The sequence below is a fragment of the Camelus bactrianus genome, chromosome X (assembly GCF_048773025.1).
Source record: "Camelus bactrianus isolate YW-2024 breed Bactrian camel chromosome X, ASM4877302v1, whole genome shotgun sequence".
In the NCBI taxonomy this organism is placed as follows: domain Eukaryota; kingdom Metazoa; phylum Chordata; class Mammalia; order Artiodactyla; family Camelidae; genus Camelus; species Camelus bactrianus.
The window spans coordinates 60,702,368-60,726,842 of record NC_133575.1 but is presented as its reverse complement, the minus strand read 5'-3'; the positions used below and the strand labels follow the sequence as shown (position 1 = coordinate 60,726,842).

General features: G+C 42.9%; 1 protein-coding gene across 2 annotated transcripts in view; it reads right to left on the bottom strand.

Annotated features, from left to right (window-relative positions):
* Window positions 1-800: 800 nt before the first annotated feature.
* SLC16A2 (solute carrier family 16 member 2) overlaps window positions 801-24,475 on the bottom strand; it is a 94,715-nt gene continuing 71,040 nt past the window's right edge. For both annotated transcript variants that reach the window (XM_074358937.1, XM_010967571.3), the window contains 5 exons: window positions 13,878-14,022; window positions 10,187-10,637; window positions 9,067-9,210; window positions 4,985-5,213; window positions 801-3,356 (listed from right to left, as the gene is read on the bottom strand). In XM_074358937.1, coding sequence (XP_074215038.1) covers window positions 3,136-3,356; window positions 4,985-5,213; window positions 9,067-9,210; window positions 10,187-10,637; window positions 13,878-14,022 — 1,190 coding nt within the window. In that variant the 3' untranslated portion in view covers window positions 801-3,135. The remainder of the gene's footprint in view (window positions 3,357-4,984; window positions 5,214-9,066; window positions 9,211-10,186; window positions 10,638-13,877; window positions 14,023-24,475) is intronic.

Genomic DNA, 24,475 nt, shown 5'->3' with positions numbered 1-24,475 from the left:
AAAAGATGGGCTATGTTAAAAGTCAGATTTTGTTCAGACTCAGTTTTTGCTCAGAGCTGGTCCTGCTGACAGCCTTTTGGAAATAGGCTCACTGTATAGTTGTTGAATGAAGTGGGCAAGTCATTTTCCCCTCCTTGTGTTGGCTTCCTCATTTGTAAAAGGAAGGATTTGGACTGGACTGGAAGTTAATTATCAGAGCTCAAATTCCAGCCTGCTCTGTTGCTGTTGAAGTGTGTGAACCAGCAACAGACCCTTTTTATTAAACAGGTTTCAGTTTCTCCACTTCAATTCAAGGCAGAATATGAACAAGGGAGACTCTACAGTTACTCCTAGCTTTGTCATTGTCACAGGCCTCTCTTTTGCATCACCCTCAATTGCAGGCTGTGTTGCTGCCTGGCTGTTTAACCCAGCTACATTAGTCCCTTCAGGTTCCCCCATCAATAACAAGGGAGAAGAAAAGGGCTTTAAATGGATTATTGCTAAGGTCTTTGCCAATTTTCAACATGGCATGCTTGTAGCAAGGTGGTGGCCTTGGTGGGGCCTCCACTCCAACTCAGTCACTAATCATGTTCTCATTTTGTGAAGTAACCACTTTTCTACTTCAGAGCTCCCTAAAAAAAAATCCAATCCTGAATAGTTCATCCAGCTCTAAACTCCTTTTCCACTTTCTGCTCTCAGAGAAGATTATATATCTTGGCAGAAATTTGACTTGAAATGAGAGTTCAGTTCTGAAGCTAAACCTCCTGCTGTTAACCAGGTTAAGATTATTTCACCCTTGGAGGCAACATACAAACCAAAGCTAGATTTTTAGATCTGTTTATTTTGTTCCAAACCTTTTGAGGATTTAAATGTCCCAGATCTCAAGCTCCCAAATTTTGTTCGTTCTCCTAGATTTAACTGTGGTGCAAAAGAGGCTGCATCTTTCCCTAAGTATTAATACTGTGCTGCTTTCACCAACCAACATTCTCTCCAAAAGTGCATAAGCACACACATGTACATACACATGTTTGGGAGAAGTAAATTGACACCCGGCCATGCCATGTTATGTAATACCTGATAGGGCAGATTTGAGACCTGTGAATGTTTTCCCTCATCTGGAGAGAAGTGGGTGGCAGCCTAATTCTTAAGAGCGATCCACACTTTGAGCAACAAAGGAGGCCCTGCAGAAGTGCCCTCAGGTGACTTGGTGGGGGTCGGGCAGGGAGGAATGGGAGCAGGGGCTTTGTTGCTCCAGTATTCTCAGTGGTCTCTCCTGGGAGTTAAAGTGCTCCTGGGGCCCAGCTTCTCCTATTTCAGTGCTGTTTGAGATAACAGGATAGCAATTAGGCAAGCCCCTTCCTATTCATGAGCTAAAAACCAATGGGTTTTCCTTTGGGGAGTTGATAAGAGCTGGACTGGGACCAATGTAGAGGGCTCAGGACTTTGGCCTTGAATGAAGCCATCAGAGGCCAGCCACGCCCCAGCTGCCTGTTTGTAACGGAAAAACTCATGGGTAGGGACCACTGTCTTCTTTGGAGCCCCTCAGGGGCAACCTCATACTCCTGGCCCCGGAATGGCCCTGGCTTGGGGTGGCAAGTCACTGTTAACTCTAAGTGACCGCCAAGGATGCCTGGCAAGAAGATGACGAAAGGTGAGGGTAACAAGAACACAATAGACAAAGACCCAGAATAGGGAGAGACACAGAGGCAAAGTGAGGAAAAAGGCTGAGCTCCTAATGAGGTGAGTTGTGCTGGCTGGACACAGCCTGGATGGAAATGCTCTTCAGTAGGAGTGCTGCCCAGAGCCTAGGCATAGGGAAGTATCTGGCACCTATTTCAGAGGGATAAAAATGGTCCAGAGTCTACCTTTTCTGGCAACTTTAATGCCCACTAAGTAGAGTGGTCAAGGATGCCCAGCATGGGGACACATTGGGTGGTAAAGGCTAGGATGGTTTCCCTTTCCTAGAAGAAACTGTCCAACAATGTGCATTTCCATCTCTACCTTTTGAAGGATCCAGGTTGGAGATGGGATTTTTCCCTAAAACAGCTCATTTTCTGGCCTGGCCCAGGTGGAAATGTTGACCTGTAATGAATAATGAGAGATGGAGGAGTTGGTCCTTCACCGGTCAATAACTATTGGCCCTTCCCCCCACTATGCCCTGTCATCAGTCTTCCTCTGCCTGCTGAGATGAAAGGAATTTCTTCACATTTTGACAGGTGGATTCAAGGATGGGGAGCTAGGAGAGCCTGCAGGTTAATGCACTGGCCTGGGAAATATGTAAAAATCAGTGAGTGGAACTTTATGGCATGTAAGGTTTCTTCCCTATGTGATATTCTACTTTTCCAGTCTATGATTATAGCAGCTTGAGCCAAAAAGTGAGATGTGGTTCAGCCTGAGATGAGTGGGATTGATTCTAGTGTTACAGGTGGGCTAAGCCAAGGTTAGGTTGATTGGCCCAAGCCCTGGGTCCCTCCTTTCTTCAAGCACCCATAAGTCTATGACAGTAATAAAAAGAAATAGAGGGGAAAGAGAAGGGAGAAGAGGCAGTAGAGGGAAAGAAAGGAGGAAGGGAAGAAGGACCAACCATATGATGTGGAAACTGTCTGTACACTTGTAAAATGATGTCAGCCACAGCTCTTGGGAAGCCATAGCTCTTACAGACTTTGAGGATAAACAAGGCTCCTTGTCTCATTTTACCTCTATGCCCTTCCCCCCATGCCCCCAAACAGTTCCAAAGGACAGATGGCAAGGAACTCCTCTGCACACAGGGGCTTGGATCTTCCCACCAGGCTTCTGGGGACACAGTAGCACCTTTGGCAGTTGCTTTTAGTGAGTGACTAATAAGCTGGGCCAGGAGTTCCCATCCCCCAAGAGTTGAAAAGTATATGGAGAGGTTCCAAAGGCCAGGGGATGAACCCAAGCTTTGCTAGATCCTGGGAGAAGAGAACCCTGGCAAGTTTAAAGGCATTCATGGGGAGAATTTGATTAATGAGTTTGGAACACCTGGAGCTTTGGCTCCAAGGGATGGTCAGGTGGCTGAAATGCTGTGTGTGCAGGTTTGGGAACAAGTGTGCTGGTGGCAAAAATGTAAATGCTGAGCAGGGCAGGGTGAAGGGAAAGGTTTGGGGAAGAGCACACAATGGCAAAGAAGAGGCATTAGATTTGTTCTTCAGGGTTGGGGGAGCCCGGCAGCAGCTCCCCGTTGGGATCTGGGTCAGGGGCCAACATCTTATCCTTGCTGGAATCCCTTTGCTCTTTCTTGAACATCCTTTGATGCATCAGAGGGACGAACAAGAGGATTACAGCCCCGATGATAGGGGGCACACCGGCAAAGTAGAAGGCCACATGATAGTCCCCAAAACAGTTGCGGAGGAGGCCTGAAACAGTCAACAGAGACAAGTCAAGCTCAGCTTTGCCCTACTGCCCAAAAGTGCTCTCTGCCCCTTCTAGGGGCCATTAACAATGCCTATCCAGAGAATCTTGGACTGTACAGCCTTGACCTAGAAGCCCCTCTCAGTTTAAATATGCCTGGATGGAAGAAACAAAACCTCTATTATAAAGGCAAGTGGCCTTTCCTTGAGGCACTGGGGCTACAGGTTCGTGAGGGTAATGCTCATTATAAAATAAGCTAATGAAGCTTCTCAAAGATCTCCATTTTTTACTTTCATGAAGCTACAGCTAACTTCTAGTCACTCCTAGGTATGGAGTTAGGAAGGAAGCTAGGTTAAAAGAACTCTACAGAAGATGGCCAAGCCTTGTCTGGCTTCACAGTGATATACCCGCCTACACCCTAACTTGGGCTAGAATGTTCTTGTGGAACAATTCAGCCAAGTTCTCATTTTCCCTTTCTCTGAAGTGCCTGCTTGCCCTAAGAGGAGGCTGGATGTGTCTCTTTCCTTCCAGCTGCAGATATGTTTGGCTCTTCTGGGTTCCTCTAAGTTGTGGATGTGTTTGGCATGGAACACAGGGCCTCCCCTGCTCACCTCCAGAAGCTAATGTGGGCCACCTCATAGGGAGGATGGGCCCAGAAACACTACTGAGGAAAAGTAAGTCAGCCTGGAGGCTGTTTAGGAGGTAAGCAAAATGGACAAATATAGATTCTGGCATCCACCCTTGGGGTCAGAGCAGGTAGAGGCTGCCCTCCCTCAGTTGGCAGTATGGCTGTTGTACAAGGGCCTGAGTAGAAGGTTTTGTCACTATAACACAGCCTGACCAGTGCTCTCACAACACTTTGTGCAGAACTGATGTTCAAGGAATGTTTTTTGAGTTAGCTCAGTTGGCCAGCCTAGGAGAGGCTAGCCCATGAATCAATATTTGCAATAAATCCTAAAGAGAGAAAATGTTCTCTTCTTATTAGTTTTTCTTGTTTCCTATGTTCCCTGGAGCACCAACAATGCCTTTCTTGAAAGTGGAGAGAGTGCTGAAAGATAGCAAGCCAGAACTTTTGCCTGCTGCCTGCTGCCTGCTGCCTGCTGCCTGCTGCCTGCTGCCTGCTGCCTGCTGCCTGCTGCAAGTGAGCCTCATTGGTCCAGTCCTGAGTTGTGGTCTTAATCAAATCTTCTCTACAGTTCAATTCAGAAGCCAGTAGAGGAGAAGGGGGATGTCTCTAAGTCTTAGTAAGACCATGGCCCACTTTCTCTTCTCTTCCTGCTCAACTATCTTTCTAATAATGACTTGCCTATGAAGAAAGAGAAGATTCTGGACCAATAGAATGGCCAAGAAGGCCAAACCCATTTCTCTCTCTACCCTCCTGGAATGTCTACAGTAAGACTCCACTGAAGCAGATATACAGCCATGAAAAGCCCATTTCCCAATGTGAATCCATGCACATATACTGTGCTTAGTCACTTTCACCAATAGTGCTAAGGGGTTTCGTGCACTCTGACAAGGCTGCATAAATAGAGAATGAGAAGAAAAGGGACTTCAACCAGAAATTCTTAGGAGAGCTAGATCCCAAGGAAGACAGGACTCCCCCACTCATACCCTCCCTATATATCATCCTCACCTGCAATGGGGGGTCCAGCAATCATTGGCAGGGCCATCATGCCCAGGAGGTAGCCAATGGCCTGTGAGGCCTGCATGGGGCCCACCAGCTCAAATGCGATGGGAGCCATGATGGTGATAAAGAAGCCATCACACAGGCCCAGGAAGAGGCAGACGACGATGAGGCCCCCGAAGCCCCGGCATAGGGGAATCATCATGGACATCAGGCCCAGGAGCAGGAAGGAGATGACCTAGAGGAGCAATAGACTGAGGTCATGTTGTGCTTGCCCGCCAAGACCACATAATAAATCACATCTCTTTCCTTAGGGCCTCATTTATACCATCTGTAAAATGGGGCAAAAGGATGTCAACAGAAAGACTAGTTGGACTAAATAGTTACTTAGGCCCCTTCTAAGTCCTGCTTAGAGGGACTTAGGATTCAAAGTTCTTAAGAGATCCCTTATTTAACTTTGATTCTGTCAAGATTTTTTAAAAGGTAAAGGGCATGGTCCCTGTCTTCAAGAAGTTGTCTTTTCACTGGACTCTAAGATAAACAAAATTGCTGTTTCTACTTTCTGATTCTTGTGTTTGTCTGCCCCAGGCATCAGGGTCTGGGATCAGACCACGCTGGTGTTCTTAGATCCAAGTTAGGTATGGGAAAAGGAAGGGGAGGAAGTGAGGATGACTTGAATAATGATTGGATGCATGAATGGAAGGCACAGCTTCCTAAAATGGGAAAGGAGCCAGTGCCCATTTCTGTGGGAGACTGCTTTTAGAAAACATCTTGGTGTGAAGACCATTGGGAGGTTCACCCAGGTTCCTTAGGCTTTAGGTCATGGGACACATTACCCATCACAGATATCTTAGGGTGGCTCTGGGGACTTCTAGGCTTGTCTGGGCACCCTGCAAAGGCAACAAAAGGGTCTTTAAGGAGAACCAAGACACTAGGAGGAGGTCTAGGGAAACTGAAGCCAGCCCAAGGGCACTAACTAGCCACTGGGCTTTCTTTGGGCTGAGAAAAATGACTCTGAAGTAAAGAAGCTGCCTTTCCAGAGGCTGTTTTTCCCATCTCAATAGAGAGAAGGGCCACTGGAAACACAACTGGCCTTTTGATTGAGGTCATCTGCAACCTATGTCAGTGAGCCAGACTGAAGAGCTGGGCTGTGGGTAGAGAAAGGAGCTCTTTCCCCCACCCACTTGTAGCCAGTGGAGTCAGGTTGTCCCAGGGTCAGGGCTAAGACCTGATCTGTTTACCAATGCCTTGACAGGACCTAGGATTTTCCAGTAGTTCACATAAGCAGACTGCCTTACCCAGGAAGGGTAAGTCACCGCATGATAAGGATATGTCACCATTATCACCACATGGAAGGTGGGTAGGAAGGTCAAGGATGTCTCAAGCCCTAAAGATTTCCTGTTTTGTTGCTGGCAGTGGGTTTGTTAGGCTAACTGGTTGGTTTTTAGAGAGGATAAGAAATGTCCTGGTCATGCCGTCTGAGGAAATCTCTTTGTTGAGGGACTTTTGAACTTTGCCAAGGCTGTCTTGGAATAGCTACTCAGAATCTAGGAATAAAGACTTATATATCTTAGTTTCTTCTCTAGGTATTCATGCACAACTGTAAGATGAAACCAAGCTATATCAACCAAGCTATAATAGTATGGCAATTAAGAGTTAATATCATCATATAATACAAAGGACCCCATTAACTGATTTCAATTTGCTCTAATTACTACCTATTGTGTCTAACTGCCTCTTAACATCTTCCATGACATCTTGCCAAGATTTGGAATTTAAAAATCCCTCTTGGAACTGAGAATCAGGCCTCAAGAATTGGCCCAAAGTGTGGTTGTCCTGCAGGTTGTCATCATTTCCTTTCCAACAGACTGTCTAGGGGCTTGACACCAGACAGATGTGCCTGTCTTCATCAATAGTAGGAACCACAGGGTCTAGTGGATGGCTCTTCAGAACCTGAAGCTCTGTGTACCTACTTTCCTCTCCCAGACCCTCATTCTTGCACCTGACCCAGGGAAAAAAGGAGGCAAATTCCTGCGATGGATTATCTTGAGTAGCTCAAGAGAAAGAAGTTCATTCATTGTCTTGTGCTCTCAGCCTGAGACACTTACCAGCACAAAGACTTTAGACAAATCACTTTCCCTCTCTGGGCCTTAGTTCCTCAGTTTGTAAAATGAGGGAGTTAGACTACAAGTTGATGAAGATACGTTTCAGCTATAAAGTTCTCAGATTATTTTTAATTATTCTAAATGGTAAAGTGGGGTTTAAATAAGAGTGGAAAAGGGGAGAGAATGATGGGTGGGTAGGGGAAGTAATAAACAGAAGCACTGGGCCTTAAGCCTAGCTCTGCTTCTGATTAGCTAATGTCTCTGCCTCCCTTGGAACTCCCTCTGCACTATAGAAAGCAAAAGCTGCTTTGGCCCTACGTCTCTCCTAGAGGCTATGGTGAGAAATGAGCTATATGGCTAGGCAAGGGCTGTTGCCTTTCCTGAAGATAAAGCCGTGGCCCAATGCTAGCTTATCCTGATTTCCAGCACCATTTGGCATCTTGGAACTGCTGATACTGACAGGGAAGATCCACAGGCATGGTATGCAAGAGGCTGGGAAAGCCACATATATAGTCCTATGCAAAAAGCCACTCAGGTAAGGGATTTGCTGATATTTTCACAGGAACTAAAAATGTCATAATTGGTTTATCTCAATCACAGGCTTTTGGTTTGACCTTGGTCAAGTCACTTATCATGGCTGGGACTTGGCTCTGCCATCCATCACTTAGGGTAAAGTGGAATATGGGAAGAGTGCTACATAGCAGTTCAGCTCTGCCACTGCTGTCTAAGTCTTCCCTTCAGTTTCTCCATCAGTGTAATGAGAGATTGGACTGGATGGACCATAATGGAACCCCTAGTTCTGACAAAGCAGATTCACTAGCTCTTGCAAATCTAACACAAAGTTAAACACAACAAGAAACCTTAATCATATCCTCATCCAAGACATATAAGGGTATTTAGGAAAACACTTGGGGCTGTCAGAAGACAGAGAAATCCCTGCTGTGAGTACAGTCAGGGCCCGTTGGAAGTGCTTTTAGGGCTTCTCCAGGGAGTCAGAACTCAAGCACCTTCCTGATGGATTATTTATGACCACATGTTTTCTGGGGCTGCCATTGCCCCTCCACAGGGTTCCACACTTGGGCACCTTCTGGTAAACCCAGCTGCATGAGCCAAAAGCATGAGCCAGTTCAGAAGGCTATATTGTTGCCAGGTACACAAAGACAGACAGCTTGACTGGTAGTTTGTATTCAAGCTGGACTAGAGCCCAGTTTACACAGAAAATGGCCTCCCAGGCATCCCATAATATGAGGCCACCTGTGTCAGTGTGAGAAGGATTTGTATGGCTTTGTATGGCTATAACATTTTTTACTTCTCAAAGCCAGGTCACACCTATACTTATTTTGATCCTCACCTACGAGGTGAGATAGGAAAGGCAAAAATTATTCTTAGTGCACAAAGGAGGAAAGTGAGGCCTAGAGAGGGGGAAGTGAGGTCTGGGCTTTTCTGGCACTTTTTTTGCATCCATCAAGAGGATGGCATTTGAGAGCCAGTGTTTAGTGCCAAGTAGCTCTGGAAGTATTAGAAGTGATGACCTGGGCCTAGGCCTGGAGGAGAGAGACATTGGGCCACAGAGCACTACAGAAGCCCAAGACCCTCCAAGAGAGTATAAGGTAGCAATGAGATCAGTCCTTACTGGGGGCGGCATTTAACTCCTGGCTTCAGTTTCCCTCTTTCAGGTGAGAGAGCCTTCATTAATAAACATTTTCTTTGAAAGTGCTTTTAGAGGTTCCATTTACACTGCTCTCACTGGATACTCACTTGAAGGAAGCAGAACAAGGATGATGGCCTTCACTTAAAAGCAAAGGAAACTGAGGCTTAGAGAATTTGATCAACTTGCCCATGTCACACAACAAGCTGATGTCAGAGCTAGGGCCTAGGGCACAGCAGTTACACACCCTACCATTCTGTCCCAAAGGTTGGGGATAGGATACCATAGCACCTGTGGCAGGCTGTTCTCCCCACAGTAGACAGGGTGGTCACACTCACCTGCAAGTAGATCTTCTTAAGGCCAGGAATGGAGTCACTGACACGGCCTGACACAAGGCGCCCAAGGCCTGAGGTAGCCCCAATACACACCAAGAGCACCCAGGTCTGCTTGATTTCCAAGAACTCCTCTTCCACATACTTCATCTGAAAAGCATAGCACCAGGCCCCACAGGATATGAAGAAGAAGAGGAGCTGAGTGGTTGACTGTTGGCATACCCAGAACCCTCTACTGCTTATTCCCTTGGACTATGGCAGAAGTGCCTTCTCCTGTAGCCTCCTCCCCTGTAGCCCTCGTGCCAGGACAAGCTCTCTGGCTGCTTCTAACAGCTTAGTAAGTTGCTTATCCCTTAGCTGTCTGGATTCTGGGCTTCTGAGCAATAGCTGAGGGCAGTGAGTATCTCCAAGCCCCTTCCAAGTTCTGGCAGGACAGAATACAGCCTTCACAACTGAAAAAATCCAAGGGTTCCCATATAATCTCCCCATTCTCAGACCCGGAACTGATAGCCTGGGGAAACAGCAGGTCATGAGGGTAGAAAGATCCACCAACCTCCAGATAATATTCCAAAGTGTGTTTTAAGAAACACAAGATCTGTGGAAGATAACAGCTGGACTAAAATCAACAGTTCTGTGACCATATAAGTTGGGTGGATGCTGGTTAAAGAAAGCTGAATTGATTACTGCAGGCTTTTTGGTATCTTTAAAAGATTGATACACATTATGAAGCTAGAGAGATCTAGTTATTTCCTAAACAAAATTAGCTGACCACAAAGACCAGCATTCCATAAAACACACTCTTAGAAAACCCTATCTTTGGGTCCCCTAGGGCAGTCTCCTGTATCCCAGTGATGCTTATCTTCTCCTGAAAATCTATCTAGCTTTATCAGTGGGGGCAACCATAGGCATAGGCCTTCCCCTAAGGAACTTCCCCCATTTCCCATTGAGGTCTTCCCTCAGGCTATGCTCTTTCCTACTCTGGGTCTTTCCAACCACTGTTATGTCTTTTTCTAAAGGTCCCAGCTCTGCCCTTTCAGTGTCCTTTGCTCCTATCCTCTGGATTTCAGGCAGGTTAAGGGCAGCTTCTTGGGGCCAGGTAGGGTAGACCCACCCTGGTATTCCTCACCAAGTGTACATAGGGAACGAAGTAGCCAAGGGCAGCAGCAGCAATCCCGAAGGCCCAGATGCGGTAAGTACGTTGGCGGAACACTCGCATGTTGAAGTACTTCCTGAGCTGAGCCAGAAAGCGTTGGCACAGGGTGTGAACACCTCTCTTGCTTGGGGTGTCCTGGGAGCTAGGCAGGAGGGGCCGGTAGGTGAGTGAAAGCAGCGTAAGAATAAACATAAAGGTACTCAGCACCTGGAAGGTTTGGGCGAGCTGGATCTTAGCCCCCAGCGTTTTGATGAGGAGGGGGAAGGATATGGAGAAGATGCTACTCCCAGCAGACACCACACCATTGGCCAGACCCAGGCGACGTTGGAAGTAGTGGCCCAGGATGACGAGAGATGGCTGAAAGGCGAAGGAGCAGCCACAACCAAAGAGAATCCCATAGGTGAAGTAACGCAGGCTTAGCGAGCTGTGGAAGAGACACCAAGAGCTATCATTCAGAAGCCTGACCAGCAAGCCACCTGCCCTTCTCCTCCCACCCTCCTGAGACCTTAATTCCCCCCATCCTTAACCTACAGCCCACTTATTACTGACCCTCAGAGCAGACAAGGAACAGGACCTTCTGATCCCCATTTTGTAGATGGGGAGACAGAGGCCCAGAGAAGTGAAGTGATTTACCCAAAGTAGCATAACTGGGGATCAGCAAAGCTTGCGCTTGACTCTAGGTCTGTGTGACTCTAGTCTGAATCCTAGCATCTCATCAGAGAGGATTGTTCAAAAGTCACAGCTAGCCTATGCAAAGTCTGGATGAGGGCCTACAAGGAGTAAGTCAGTGCCTTAAAGAAAATAGTTCCACCTACTGCTCACCTAGATGCCAGGGGGAGGCTGATACCGAAGATTTATCCCAAGTAACAAGAAAGTTCTGCAAGGAGCCAAGGTCCTGGAAGGTTGAGACCCTCCATAGGACTCTTCAGTGTCTTCCTCCATGCTCAAGGCCCTTAATATTTCAGAGAATGGTTGGTGGTATCCTGAGAGACACCCCCTCCCCAACCATGCCCAAGGTCTGGATATCCTAAGACCCTTTACTGTAGGCCTTAGATAATAGTCATGGAGATCCTTAGGTAAGGAGTCCCTGTAACTTCCAGAGCCTGGCTTCTGTTGCTGGACATGATATAGACTAGCTTTCCAGAGTAGTTTGGCTGCTTGATGGGAAGTAGTGCCTCAAAGAAGTTGTGGGCCTGGCCAAGTAAGACATTTCTCGCTAAAATTCTTGGGCCCTGCCTTGGCCATAAGCTCCTATTAACAGAAGGCAAAGTGTCAGAGGGAAAAGGCCATGGGAAGGTCAGCTCGGCCAGCCATCTGCCCTCAGACAATATTAGCACAACCTAGTGAAGAATTTTGTCTTCTTTTTGATGCCTCCACATATTTTGCAATAGTTCTTATCTGACCTTTTAATAACCTAATACTCTCCATGGTCAGGCAGTTCCTCTCCATAGGTAGACCCAGTCCTCATACTAAAGGACTGGACTTATGCCACAGAGATGAAGTGGTGCTAGTACTCATGATTCTAAGATAGCTATCATCATCATTGCTTTCAATCTGCCTGCATTCATTGGATATGAGCAAGGGCTTTGGTGCCAAAAGGGTTGCTTCTAGTTAGAACACATGGCTAAGTCAATTGCTCCTCTTATGTCAGATTCTTTGGGGCCTCATCCCATTAGGGTCTAGATACCCTTTGGCACTAACCTGGGCTGGGGGCCTCGTCTAAGGGAGAGGAGTTAGGAAAGTCTAAGGGAGACCTTCAGGGAGGAGGGTCAGAGGGAGCAAACATGGGATTCAGTTCAGGATGCTGTGTGGTGAATCTATTTCTAGCTGGGCCCCATGGCAGGAGGTCCCTGAGTAGGCTTGCCAAGGCCTCCCCAGCTCTGCCTGAACTTTGCCCCACCTCACACCATCCAAAGGAACTCAGAGCCCTGATTCAGAGAACAGGAAGGATGACCTGGAATTCTAGCCACAAGCAGAACCATTCTTCCACTAGACGTGAAACCATCCAGAAAGTTTCTTGGCTCTGAAGATGTTATTACAGAAAGGGCAAAGTGGGTGGGGGAGGATCCTAGGGGCTGGAGAACAGAACGCCTACTCCAATGTGCCTAAAGAAGAGTGCCAGAAGAAAGCACATCTGAGCTCCTTCCCCTGCTGTAACTGAGCTCATGTAGATTGGAAGGAAAATGGGATCCGTATGTTGCTAATTTGTTTACACTTTGCTCTGCTTGGCTTTAAAAAACAGGCCTCTGCTATGTAGTGCTGAGACTGGAGCCGCTTCTGAGGCCTAGCTCCTTCCCACAAGGAGCCAGGCACCAGCTTGCTGAGGGCAAATGAGGCCGACCACCAGAAGGGTCCTGAAAGTGTTTGGAGCTGCTGCCCTGGGGGTGCTGAATGGATTACAGGCAGGACATGGTTTTCCCTGCCTCTGTCCCAGTTGGATGGTACCAAGCCAAGAAACCATTGCAGGCCAGATCCAAGCTCTGCTGGAGGCTAGGCTGGGCAGCCGGAAATGCTCAAATCATAAAGAAAGCTGGCTCAAACTCACAGGGCCCAATTGCAGCAGAACACAATTATCATTCTCTGCTGTGAGTAGAACCTTAGGCCTAGAGAACAGAACCATGGTACTTCTCTGGGGAGCCAAGCTCAGAAAGCAAGTCTCTGACAAGTTAGCTGTGTCTCCAGGCAGGCATTCTCCTACACCAACCCAGGCAGATTGGAAGTAGGAGGTACCATAACTTCCAAAGTGTCTTTGGCAGAAAGTCAACGGAGTTCTTTAGGAATCCCTTATTCCTCAGGCAGTGGTAGAGGGTTTTTATTTCTCCCCTCCCTTACAGACATGCTTCTGCAGAGCTGGTAGAAAGAAAGCAGAAAGTGAACTTGTAGCCTGCTCCTTGCCTGATACCACCAAGTTCCACCAGTGAGACCAATGGGACTAGAGTTTGAGTTTACCCAGCTTAGGCTTAGCTAGGTAGCTGGGTTCTTGGTCTGTAGCTCAGTGAGGGATGCTGCTAAACATCCCTTCTCATGCTCAAGACATGAATCTTTATCTGTCCGTCCATACATTGGCATCCAGAAATACCTGGGAAAAGACCAGAAATGCTAAACAGCCTTGGGCTCAGCTGACCTCTTTTTCAGCATAAGATTCCCTGAGGAATACTGTAATGGTAGGTGTTCACATGGGCTTACTCTAGAAGTTCATTCCCAAGAGGGCAGTTGAGGTCATGAGATGTGCAAGATGCGTAGCACACTGAAGAGAAATGGAATGGCAGAGTTGGAAGACACCTGAAAAGACCTGATCTAATCTCCTCATGTTACAGATACAAAAATTGAGGCCCAGAGAGGGGAATGGTATTCATCAATTGTTCCATTGCCATTTGGTTGCCAAAACTGGACTTGAGCCTACCTGTATTAACTCCCAAGTTTGGACTCCTCCCACCATTTTGGAACTCTTGGGTCCTTTTGTGGTATATTCCCTACCAATGTGTAATGGGGACCCACCCTAGATGAATCCCATTAGACAATAATTCTTGGGAGCAGGGCCTTTAAGGACCCTTCATGGAAAGAGCCATAGGGGATTCTGCAATGAGAAGAAGGTCTCTAGCTGAAGCTCAGAAATAAGCCAAACCTCAGCCTTGGGCAAATGGCTAGCAACACCTATCCTTACCTGGTGAAGGAGCTGGTATGGAGGCCGATGAAAGCGACAGCAGCCCCTGCAGTTGCTGTGATTCGGCAGCCCAAACGATCAGTGAATATACTCACAATGGGAGAACAGAAGAAGATCATGCCCATTGAGAGGGCTCCTACCCATGCTGCAGAGAAAAGAAGAACAAAGACACCTTAGTTTAATGTGGTATCTGGTGGTGTGGCTGGTATCTCAGTTCTTCTCTGGCCTTTCTCAGAGCGTGTTGCATTAACCTGCACTGCCAGCCTGCCAGTCCCTAATGGCCAAGGAGGTTAGGCAATTTTCAAAGTGCCTATAGCAAGGCAATGTGAGAACCAGGAGTCTAGTTCATAAACACACCCAGAACATCAAAGTTGGGGCAGGGGGCCTTTAGAGATCAAGTCTATGATGGAGTCTTCTAGCTAGCCACCACATAGCTGCACTATATTTATCAGCCTATTGGGCTGTTTGGTATGACCATGTGACTGAATTCTGACCAATAGGATGTGGGTAAAAGTGACACACAGCACTTCTAGGCCTGGACCATAAAAAGAATCCATGATGTTTCTAATTTCTTGTGGGCTATATAACTGCAGAGTGACCTAGGAAGCCATGTATTAAGACTGGCAGAACTGCCATTAGTTCTGTTTCAGTCCCTGAATAACTATATGGAGCAAAGTTCCCCCTCCCTCTCCAATCTGGAACCCCTGCCCTGAATATTACATAAGAAATAAACTTCTTGTCCTTTAAACCACCAAATTTCTTAGGGCCATTTGTTACAGCAGTTAAATCAACACAAACTGAAACAAAGAGATTTTCCACTACCATTTTACTGATAAAGAAACAGGTCCAGAAATGTGAAGGGATTTACTTTCACACAGCAAGATCATACAGCAAGTCAGTGGCAGAGGTGGGACTCAAACCTAACTCTTCTTATTTCTAGTCCAATGTTCATTGTATTATCTCCTATTGGGATGAATGAAGCTTCCCATCATTGGAGGTATGCAAGCAGAGGCTAGATATAAAGCAGAGGATTCAAGCATTCGGGTCAGATTTGGACTAGCCAACATTTCAGGCTAACTTCCTGGGATTCTAAGGCAGATTTATAGCTTTAGGCACTGCGCTACTTTGTTTCAGGGTCAAGGAGCATGGGAGTTAATTAAGCATTCAGAAGCTAAGGTAAGGCTTGTCTTGTCATTGGAAGAGTCCTGTGAAGATGCTAAGACTAAGGAGTAGGGAAGGCCACAGAAAACGTCCTGGAAATGCGTGAGAACATAGGACAGGTTCGGAAGCCACCCAAAGATTGATAAGGACACTGTGCAAGAGGGTCATGCAACCCTCATGTGGAAATCCTTCATCAGAGCCCATGTTTGGCAAATCCCTGACTCCAAACTCAAACAAGAGTTTATTCTGTTTATAAAGGCTCTTAAGTGTCTGTAACAATGCTCAACAGGGAGGAAGAAATTTGCCCTTTTACTTAGATTCTTCCAGCCCATTTCCCCTTGCTCAGCCCTCGGAAAGCCTAAGCTATTTTTCTGTTTGTTTGAAGGCTGTTATCAAGTTTCATCTTGGGCCTCTCTTTTCTAGGCTAAACAATCTTAGTTTCCTTAACTTTTCCTCTTAGCTTTAATTTCTAACTCTGTAATTACTTTGAGAGCTCTCCTCTGAACACATTCCAAGTTTTCATCATCATCATCAAAAAGTACTCATTGAGTGTCACCTGAGCAGGGTGCCAAGCCAACTTCTGGCTTTCTTCAATTGTAGAGCCCCTAATGGGCCAGAGGAGTACAGCTGAGGTTAGACTAGTCCACTGTCTGTGTCTCTTACCTCAGAGCATAACACATTGCTCAGATCTCCACTGGGAATCTTTGCCTTGCTGAGGGTGTCATCTTGAGTCCTAGCTGGCTGGCTCCAAAAGTACTGGCCTGAGACAGCAAGAGAACTGAACTCTCATCACAATTTTACCTCATACCTTGCAACTTGACCTCTTATCAGCTATGGGACCTTGAGCAAGTCACACAGCACTTCTCTAATCCTCAGTATTCTCATCTGTAAAATGGGGATTAAAATTCCCCATGTGCCTTCCTCAAAGTTTTTTGTCTAATGATGATCAGATGTGATCATATGTATGAGAGCTTTATAACTACCAAAAGTCACACCAGATACAAAAATTAATACAAATGGATCATAGACTCACATGTTAAGCTTAAAACATCTAGAAGAAAGTCTAGGAGAAAATCTTTCTGACCTTTATTTAGGCAAAGATTTCCTAGATATTTACAAAAAGTATGATCCATTTAAAAATTGATACATTAAACTTCATCAAAATGTAGAATTTCTGCTCTTTGAAAAATACCATTATAATATGAAAATGAAAGGGCAAGACACAGACTGGGAAAAAATATTTACAACATACACATATGATAAAAGACTGGTATTCAGAGTACAAATGTGAGTTGATTCTCACAATTCAATATGAAGGAAGCAAACAATCCAGTTTAAAACATGGGTAAAAGAAACAAGTTTATACTGTATAGCACAGGGAACTATATTCAATATCTTGTAGTAACTTATGGTGAAAAATAATATAAAAAATAAATATATATATATTCATGTATGACTGAAGCATTGTGCTATACACCAGAAATTGACACATTGTAAACTGACTATATTTCAATAAAAATATATTTTAGAAAACATACGTAAAAGATTTGGATAGACATTTCACATACATACAAACACACAATGTGAATGGCAATTAGGCACATGAAAAGATGCTCAATATAATTAATTATTCAAGAAATGCATATTAAAACCACAAGAGATACCCCTATAAAACCACTAAAAAGTATTTTTATTTATTTATTTATTTTAACTTTTTTTTATTGAGTTATAGTCATTTTACAATGTTATGTCAAAGTCCAGTGTAGAGCACAATTTTTCAGTTATACATGAGCATACATATATTCATTGTCACATTTTTTTCCACTGTGAGCTACCACAAGATCTTGTATATATTTCCCTGTACTATACAGTATAATCTTGTTTATCTGTTCTGCATATACTTGTCAGTATGTACAAATTTTGAACTCCCAGTCTGTCCATTCCCACCCCCTTGGCAACCAAAAGTTTGTATTCTATGTCTATGAGTCTTTTTCTGTTTTGTATTTATGCTCTTTTTTTTTAGATTCCACATATGAGCAATCTCATATGGTATTTTTCTTTCTCTTTCTGGCTTACTTCACTTAGAATGACATTCCCCAGGAACATCCATGTTGCTGCAAATGGCGTTATGTTGTCAGTTCTTATGGCTGAATAGTATTCCAGTGTATAGATATATCACTTCTTCTTTATCCAGTCATCTGTTGATGGACATTTAGGCTGTTTCCGTGTCTTGGCTATTGTAAATAGTGCTGCTATAGAGGTGCAGGTGTCTTTTTGAAGTAGGGTTCCTTCTGGATATATGCCCAGGAGCGGGATGACTGAGTCACATGGTAAGTCTATTCCTAGTCTTTTGAGGAATCTCCACAGTTTTCCATAGTGGCTGCACCAAACTGCATTCCCACCAGCAGTGTAGGAGGGTTCCATTTTTCTCTATTGCCTCTCCAGCATTTGTCATTTGTGGACTTTTGAATGATGGCCATTCTGGCTGGTGTGAGGTGATAGCTCATTGTAGTTTTGATTTGCATTTCTCTGATAATTAGTGATATTGAGCATTTTTTTCATGTGCCTATTGATCATTTGTATTTCTTCCTTGGAGAATTGCTTGTTTAGGTCTTCTGCCCATTTTTGGATTAGGTTGTTTGTTTTTTTCCTTATTAAATCATATGAGCTGCTTATATATCAATGTGCATAGCAGCACTACGTACAATAACCAAGACATGGAAACAGCCTAAATGTCCATTGACAGATGATTGGATAAAGAAGTAGTATATTTATACAATGGCATACTATTCAGCCATAAAAAATGACAACATAACGCCATTTGCAGCAACATGGATGTCCTTGGAGAATGTCATTCTGAATGAAGTAAGCCAGAAAGAGAAAGAAAATTACCATATGAGATCACTCATATGTGAAATCTAAAAAAAAATGAACATAAATACAAAACAGAAACAGACTCATAGACAGAATACAAACTTGTAGTTGCCAGGGATGAGGCAGGTGGGAAGGGACAGACTGGGAGTTTGAAATTTGTAGATATTGACAGGCATATGTAGAATAGATAAACAAGATTTTACTGTATAGCACAGGGAAATATATACAAGATCTTGTGGTAGCTCATGGTGAAAAAGAATTTGACAATGAATATATGTCTGCTCATGCATAACTGAAAAATTGTGCTTTACACTGGAAATTGACACAACATTGTAAACTGACTATAACTCAATAAAATAAAATTTAAAAATAATAAAGTAATACATTTACATATTCAAAAAAAGTTAAACATACAATTACCATATGACCCTGAAATCACACTCCTGGGTATTTACCCAAGATAAATGAAAACTTATATTTACATAAAACATGTACCTAGATTTTTTTGCAGATTTTTCATAACTGCTAAAGCCTGGCAATAACTCAAAATGTACTTCAGCTGGTGAATGGACAAACAAGTGGATATACATTAATACAGGGGAATACAACTCTGCAATAAACAGGAATGAACTATTGGTACACACAACAACTTGGACAATTCTCAAAGGCATTATGCTAAGTGAAAAGAAGCTAGACACAAATTATTTCATTTATATTTAATTCTGAAAAGGCAGAACTATGGGGTCAAACAGATCAGTGGATACCAGGAGGAAATGTTGGGAGAGAGGATTCATTATAGAGGACCATGAAGGAAATTTTTGGAGTAATGAAATATTATATACCTTGACTATAATGGTGGTATCTTTTGGTCAAAATTCATAGAACTGAGCATACAAAAAGGGTGAATATTACCATATGTAAATTATACCTCAATAAATCTGGTATTATATTAAAAATGAGAAGGTGCAGGGAACCAGAAAGTGCTGGTAGAATATCTCAGTTATGATGTATGTATATTTCTTAAAAAAATTAGTTTGAGTGTATTGTCAAAAATGAAAAAAATACTTAAATTTTCAGTAAATTATCTTACTGGCATTTTATTAACTACAACTCACCATTATTTGGCCCTTCTGAACATCTACAATACAATGAAAACTGATGATTTGGCTTGAAAGTATCTTTTGTACAGTCAAAGAAAGTTTGAATTATATTTGATATAGCTTTTTATGTTAATGACATGTATTCATCATTATGGTATCATACAGAATATTTTCACTGCCCTAAAAATACCATGCTCTGCCTATTCATCCCTCCTCCCCTCCTGACCTCTGGCAACCACTGATCTTTCTACTGTCTCCATAGTTTTGCCTTTTCTAGAATGTTATATAGTTGGAATCATACAGTGTGTAGCCTTTTCAGATTGGTTTCTTTAGTTATATGCATTTAAGCTTTCCCCATGTCTTTTCATGACTGGATAGCTCTTTTTTTTAAGCGCTGAATAATATTCCATTGTCTGGATGTACCACAGTTTATTTATCAGTTCAGCTACCAAAGGACATCTTGGTTGCTTCCACATTTTTGGCAGCTATGAATAAAGGTACTAAAATATGCATGTGCAAATTTTTGTATGGATTTGAGTTTTTCACTTATTTGGGAAATAATTCAGAGGAGGAATAGGTCTTGTTACCACTGAGGATGACATTCCTGGCTCTCTACTCAGTTTTCTCTGACATTACCTTGGAATGGTAGGGGGACAGACTGGGTGATTGTAGAAGTCAAAGTTCCTCACTAGGCCTTTGTTGGTAAAGGTCAGAGGGGATGCATTTTTTTCCCATGGTGTTTGGCTGAAGTGGAGTGGTTATTGTCTAAAAGATTTCTGTCGTGCAAGGCTGCCCCTTTCCTGGTCATTTGGACAGAGAAATCAGTCTTTTCTTAGGGCTCATTTTATCTGTTCCTGTTGGCATGTCTGGATTGTGTGCTTTTTCAGCTCCAGGTCTAAGATGTATGAGGCAAAAAGAAAACCCAGGTAATTCATCACTTTGTTGTTCCTTGGGTTCTGAGGTACCTAGTACATCAGCTTTCTTCTCTCTACCTTTCAGCCTTCTTATATTTGTTTTATATATAATGGCCAGTGTTTTTAGCCATACTTCATAGAAGGAATAGGGGAAAGTTACCTTGATATAGTTTTTAATGTTAAATCTACATTAAAAAAATGAAGCCATCTACATATGATATTCATTTATTCAACAGTTATTTAATGTCCTCTCTGGCCCAAAAACATGGCTATCCCAAAGGCACTGAGGATGCTAAGTGAGTGACATATGGTCCTTGCCATTAAGGATCTCATAGTAGAATAAGGAACGCTTTTCTTAAAATAGGGCAATAAAATGTAAAAATCCCATGGTTCAAGACCAGAGTAAAAGTTTCTACTTAAAGAGTTTTAGAGAAGTCAGCCATTCCAAGTGAAAGAAAATTCACTATGTTAAGGGAAAAAAAGGTAATTTAATAGCTACATTATTGACTGAAGAAGAATAGCATGGTATAACAAATATTTAAAGGGTTGTTAGCATGAAAGGTTGTCAGAGGAAATTCAGTAACAGAAAAATTATCAAGAGATGACTATATTTAAGAAAGAAGAACCAATAGTGATGATAATAATAATAATGATAATTATAATCATATTGATAATAAATGAATGCTATTGGTTACCCTTTAACTTTCTTTTACTGAGTTTCCTTTTTTTGGAAAATATAAGGCATAGATACTCATTTCTAGAGCCCTCAACAGTCCTTGGACTCAAAACTAGGGAGTTTTTGTTGTTTCCCATATTACCCTTGCTCTCATATGAGGCAGACAAAGAGATTTTAATGAAGCAGCTGAGATATGGGAGAGTTCGGAAGGGTGAAAAGTAGATTTTAACAGGAGATATAGAGGGTCATCTTTATAAACAAACTTGGCAAAATCAGGGATGGCATGCCACAACTCCATCAGGCTGAGAGCATTATTTTCAATGTACAGCTGTGCTAAGTGCTAAGCAAGCATCTAATTTCTGACTAATAAACTTTCTGTCCAATGCACCATCCACAGCTTTCATCCAGTGATTCTCAGACTTCTCTTCAGCCTCAACCACTACCCTCAGGTGAGTTAAGTACTCCCAGAGAGTTGGCCCCAAAAGGCCTGTACCTGAAGTGAACACAATGTCTGTATTTACCAGGCATCCCCCCCCCCTTTCCTCTAAGCACCCATAGCCAGCTGAGCTTCTGTTGAGCCTGGGCAGTACAAAAGCAGAACTCTGGCCTTTCCAGCTCCATCCTGGACCTATTGGCCCTCAAGTTTCCTTATATTCAAAGTCTTTTCACTCAAGTGCCCAATTAGTGCCCTGGCTCCTTACCCAGGCTCACAGGCTAATGTCTTTGAAGTACAGGGAGACTGCTCAGAAAAGAACTCAAATGCGAGACCAGATTCTTCATTCCTTGGCTGCCAAAAGCCAACCTCTCTGAGCTCTCCCTCTGAGTTGAAAATGGGGGAGAGGGTACTCCAAGAGCCAAAGTCTCCAAATAAATTACAGGCTTTCACAAATTCCTGTTGTTGTGGGGAACTAATAAAAGCTCAAATGAGGGAATGATGGAGCAAAGCCAAAGAAGGAACAAAGCCAAAGAAGGGGCAAAGCTGGGGAAGAGGTAGATGAGAGAGAGAGGTGAAGGGGCAGAGATGGCTCTATTCAAGAGCCCAGGCTTCCTGGCAAGGTGAACATAATGACAAACTAACAAATAGGATTAGGAGGCCATGTTCTGAGGCTTGCTATCCAACTGTTGTACCCAACACTAAGTGGAGAACATGTCACTATGAATTGGAGTCTCTGTTGCCAGAAATATCCCCCTGTTTCTGCCCCATCTCCACCCTTCTTCAGAGTCCCCAGAACATAGTAAAGATACTAAACCTGATTGGGATAAATGAGCATGGTCAGAATGGCATAAGTAGGGCATGGAGGCCATGTAGGGTTGGTGGCAGGTAGCTCAGGATTGTGCCAATTGTATGCTGGCACACCTGGCTGGGTTGCCAGCAAATATTAGTAAGACAACTGAAAGCATTGGTGGAAAACACTTAAAAGGAGGCAAGTAAGGGCACTTCAGGGGTTAGTTGGGGAGCTCCAGAGGAAAGAAATGCAACACCCTGGCCTTCCTTGGGGACTGAGATGGCAGGATCCCTGCTCTTCATTCTCTCTGTGTCTGACTGGAGAGTGACCTACAGCTGAGCTTCATTTATTAACTATTTCTCTAGCCTTGTGCAGGACCTAGAGTTAACTGCTAGATAGTTATTTTTTCCAATGAGTAAATGAAATGCTCTTGTTCAGGGAAGCTAATTTCAAAGCTTTTTCTATTTTCTAATTAAACACCACGTTGAGAAGCTCTTTCTTCCAGTTCTCAGCCTCTCTAACTCCATTTACTTTGGTAGCTACTCACCACCCATTGTGTCTAGAACTCTACTCCAGATTTGTAGCAAGACTTTATTTAAAAATTCTAGAAGTGTTTTCATATTTATCCTGGCATTTAATCCTGCCAATGTTTTATTTCTTTTCTTCATTAGAATGTAGTGGTGTTTTTCTGGGTTGGCACAGCAATACTGGAAAACATTCTTTTCCAAGCATTCAACATCTAAACAAATCCCATGTTTAACCTTCCACACTTTGTCTCAAAACATGCCAACTTTAACAGGCTACCTATTTTGAGGGTCAAAACTTGTAAAGTCAAATAATCACTGAAAACATAAGTTGTCTTATTAGCACCTTATTACTTTATTTGGCCTCCTTCTCTGTGCTGCTATTGTTTATTTACTTTCATTTTTGGAATCTAGAGATTCAGATCTAGAGATCCAGTTCCTAATTTTACAGGTAGTCAGACTGAGGCCCAGAGAGACTCATACTTAGAAGTATCCATGTCAAGTCTGAAAATGCAGTCCTTCTAACTCCTGCCTCAGTCCTTCACAGGTGACTGGGTTTTACTTACTGGCTTATTGCCCACTGATTTGACAACCACTGGTTTAGGACAATGGTCAGTTATCTACTCTAGTGACTAAGGTATATTACAACCATCAGTGCTTTGGAGAAACTACAAATTGAAACAGTTTCCTCAGCTTTCTCTGAAATGGCTGGCCAGCACCTACAGACTCTGTCAGACACTCACCTGACAGAGACTATGGGAAAAAGGCAGGAGACAGAGACTGACAAGAAATAAGGAGATAGAAGGAGAGATACACACATCTAAAATGGAAAAATTGATGATAAATATCTTATTAGAACTGCAAAGTGTTAAAAATGAAAGGGTCCTCAAGAATCACAGAGGGGTAACCAAGATGTCTTCACTGGTGAATAACAAACATTTAAGGAAGAAATAATAATAATCCAACATAAACTCTTAAAATATAGAACAGGAGGTTAACACTTTCCAATTCATTCTATGAGTCCAGTATTAACCTACTATCAAAACCAGATAAAGACATTACAAGAAAAGAAAACTATAGATGAATGCCCCTCATAAACACAGTTGCAAAACCCTTAACAACATTTTAGCAAATTGAATCCAACAATATATTAAAAGGGTAACCATCATGACCAAGTAAGTATTATTTATCCCAGAAATACAAGATTAGTTCAATAACCAAAAATCAAAGGAAAATAAACAAATGGCACACAGGTCAAGGAAGAGTTTTCTTTATGATTAAAAAAAATCAGTCAATGCAGTATGTGATTATAATGGCTACAAATTTTTTAAATCCCATATGATTATCTCAATAGAAACAGAAAAAACATTTGACAAAATTCAATACCCATTCAAGATAAAAGCTCTCAGCAAGCCAGTAACAGATGGGGACTTCCTCAACCTGATAAAGGGCAACTATTGAAAAATTATAGTTAACATCATACTTGATAACAAAAGACTAAAATCTTTCACCCTAAGATGAAGAGTAAGGCAAGGATGTCTGCTCTTGCTACTTTTATTTAATATTGCATTGGAAGTTCTTGCCAGTGCAATAAGACAAGAAGAAGAAATAAAAGACATACAGATTAAAATAAGAATTACTTATAGTTTTACAACTATCTCTATTTACAGACAACATGATTGTCTATCTAGAAAATTCCAAAGACTACAAAAAAGCTACTTAGAACTAATACATGAGGTAAACAAGCTCACAGGGTGCAAGTCAGCATTCAAAAACCAATTGGATTTCTGTATACTAGCAATTAATAATTAAAAATTGAAATAAAATTAACATTTACAAATTACATCAGAAATTTGAAATACTTATAGATAAACTTGATAAAAATATGTGCAAGACCTATACACTGAAAATTACAAAATGTTGATGAGAGACATTAAAGAAGACCTAAATAAATGGAGGGATGTATCTTGTTCACAGGTCAGAAGACTCAATATTGTGAATATGTCCCCAAATTGTTTTATAGATATAATTAAATCCCAATCAGAATCCCAGCAAAGATTTTTTCATAGAATTTGGCAAGCTGATTTTCAAACTTACATGTAAATGTAAAGGATATATAGAAT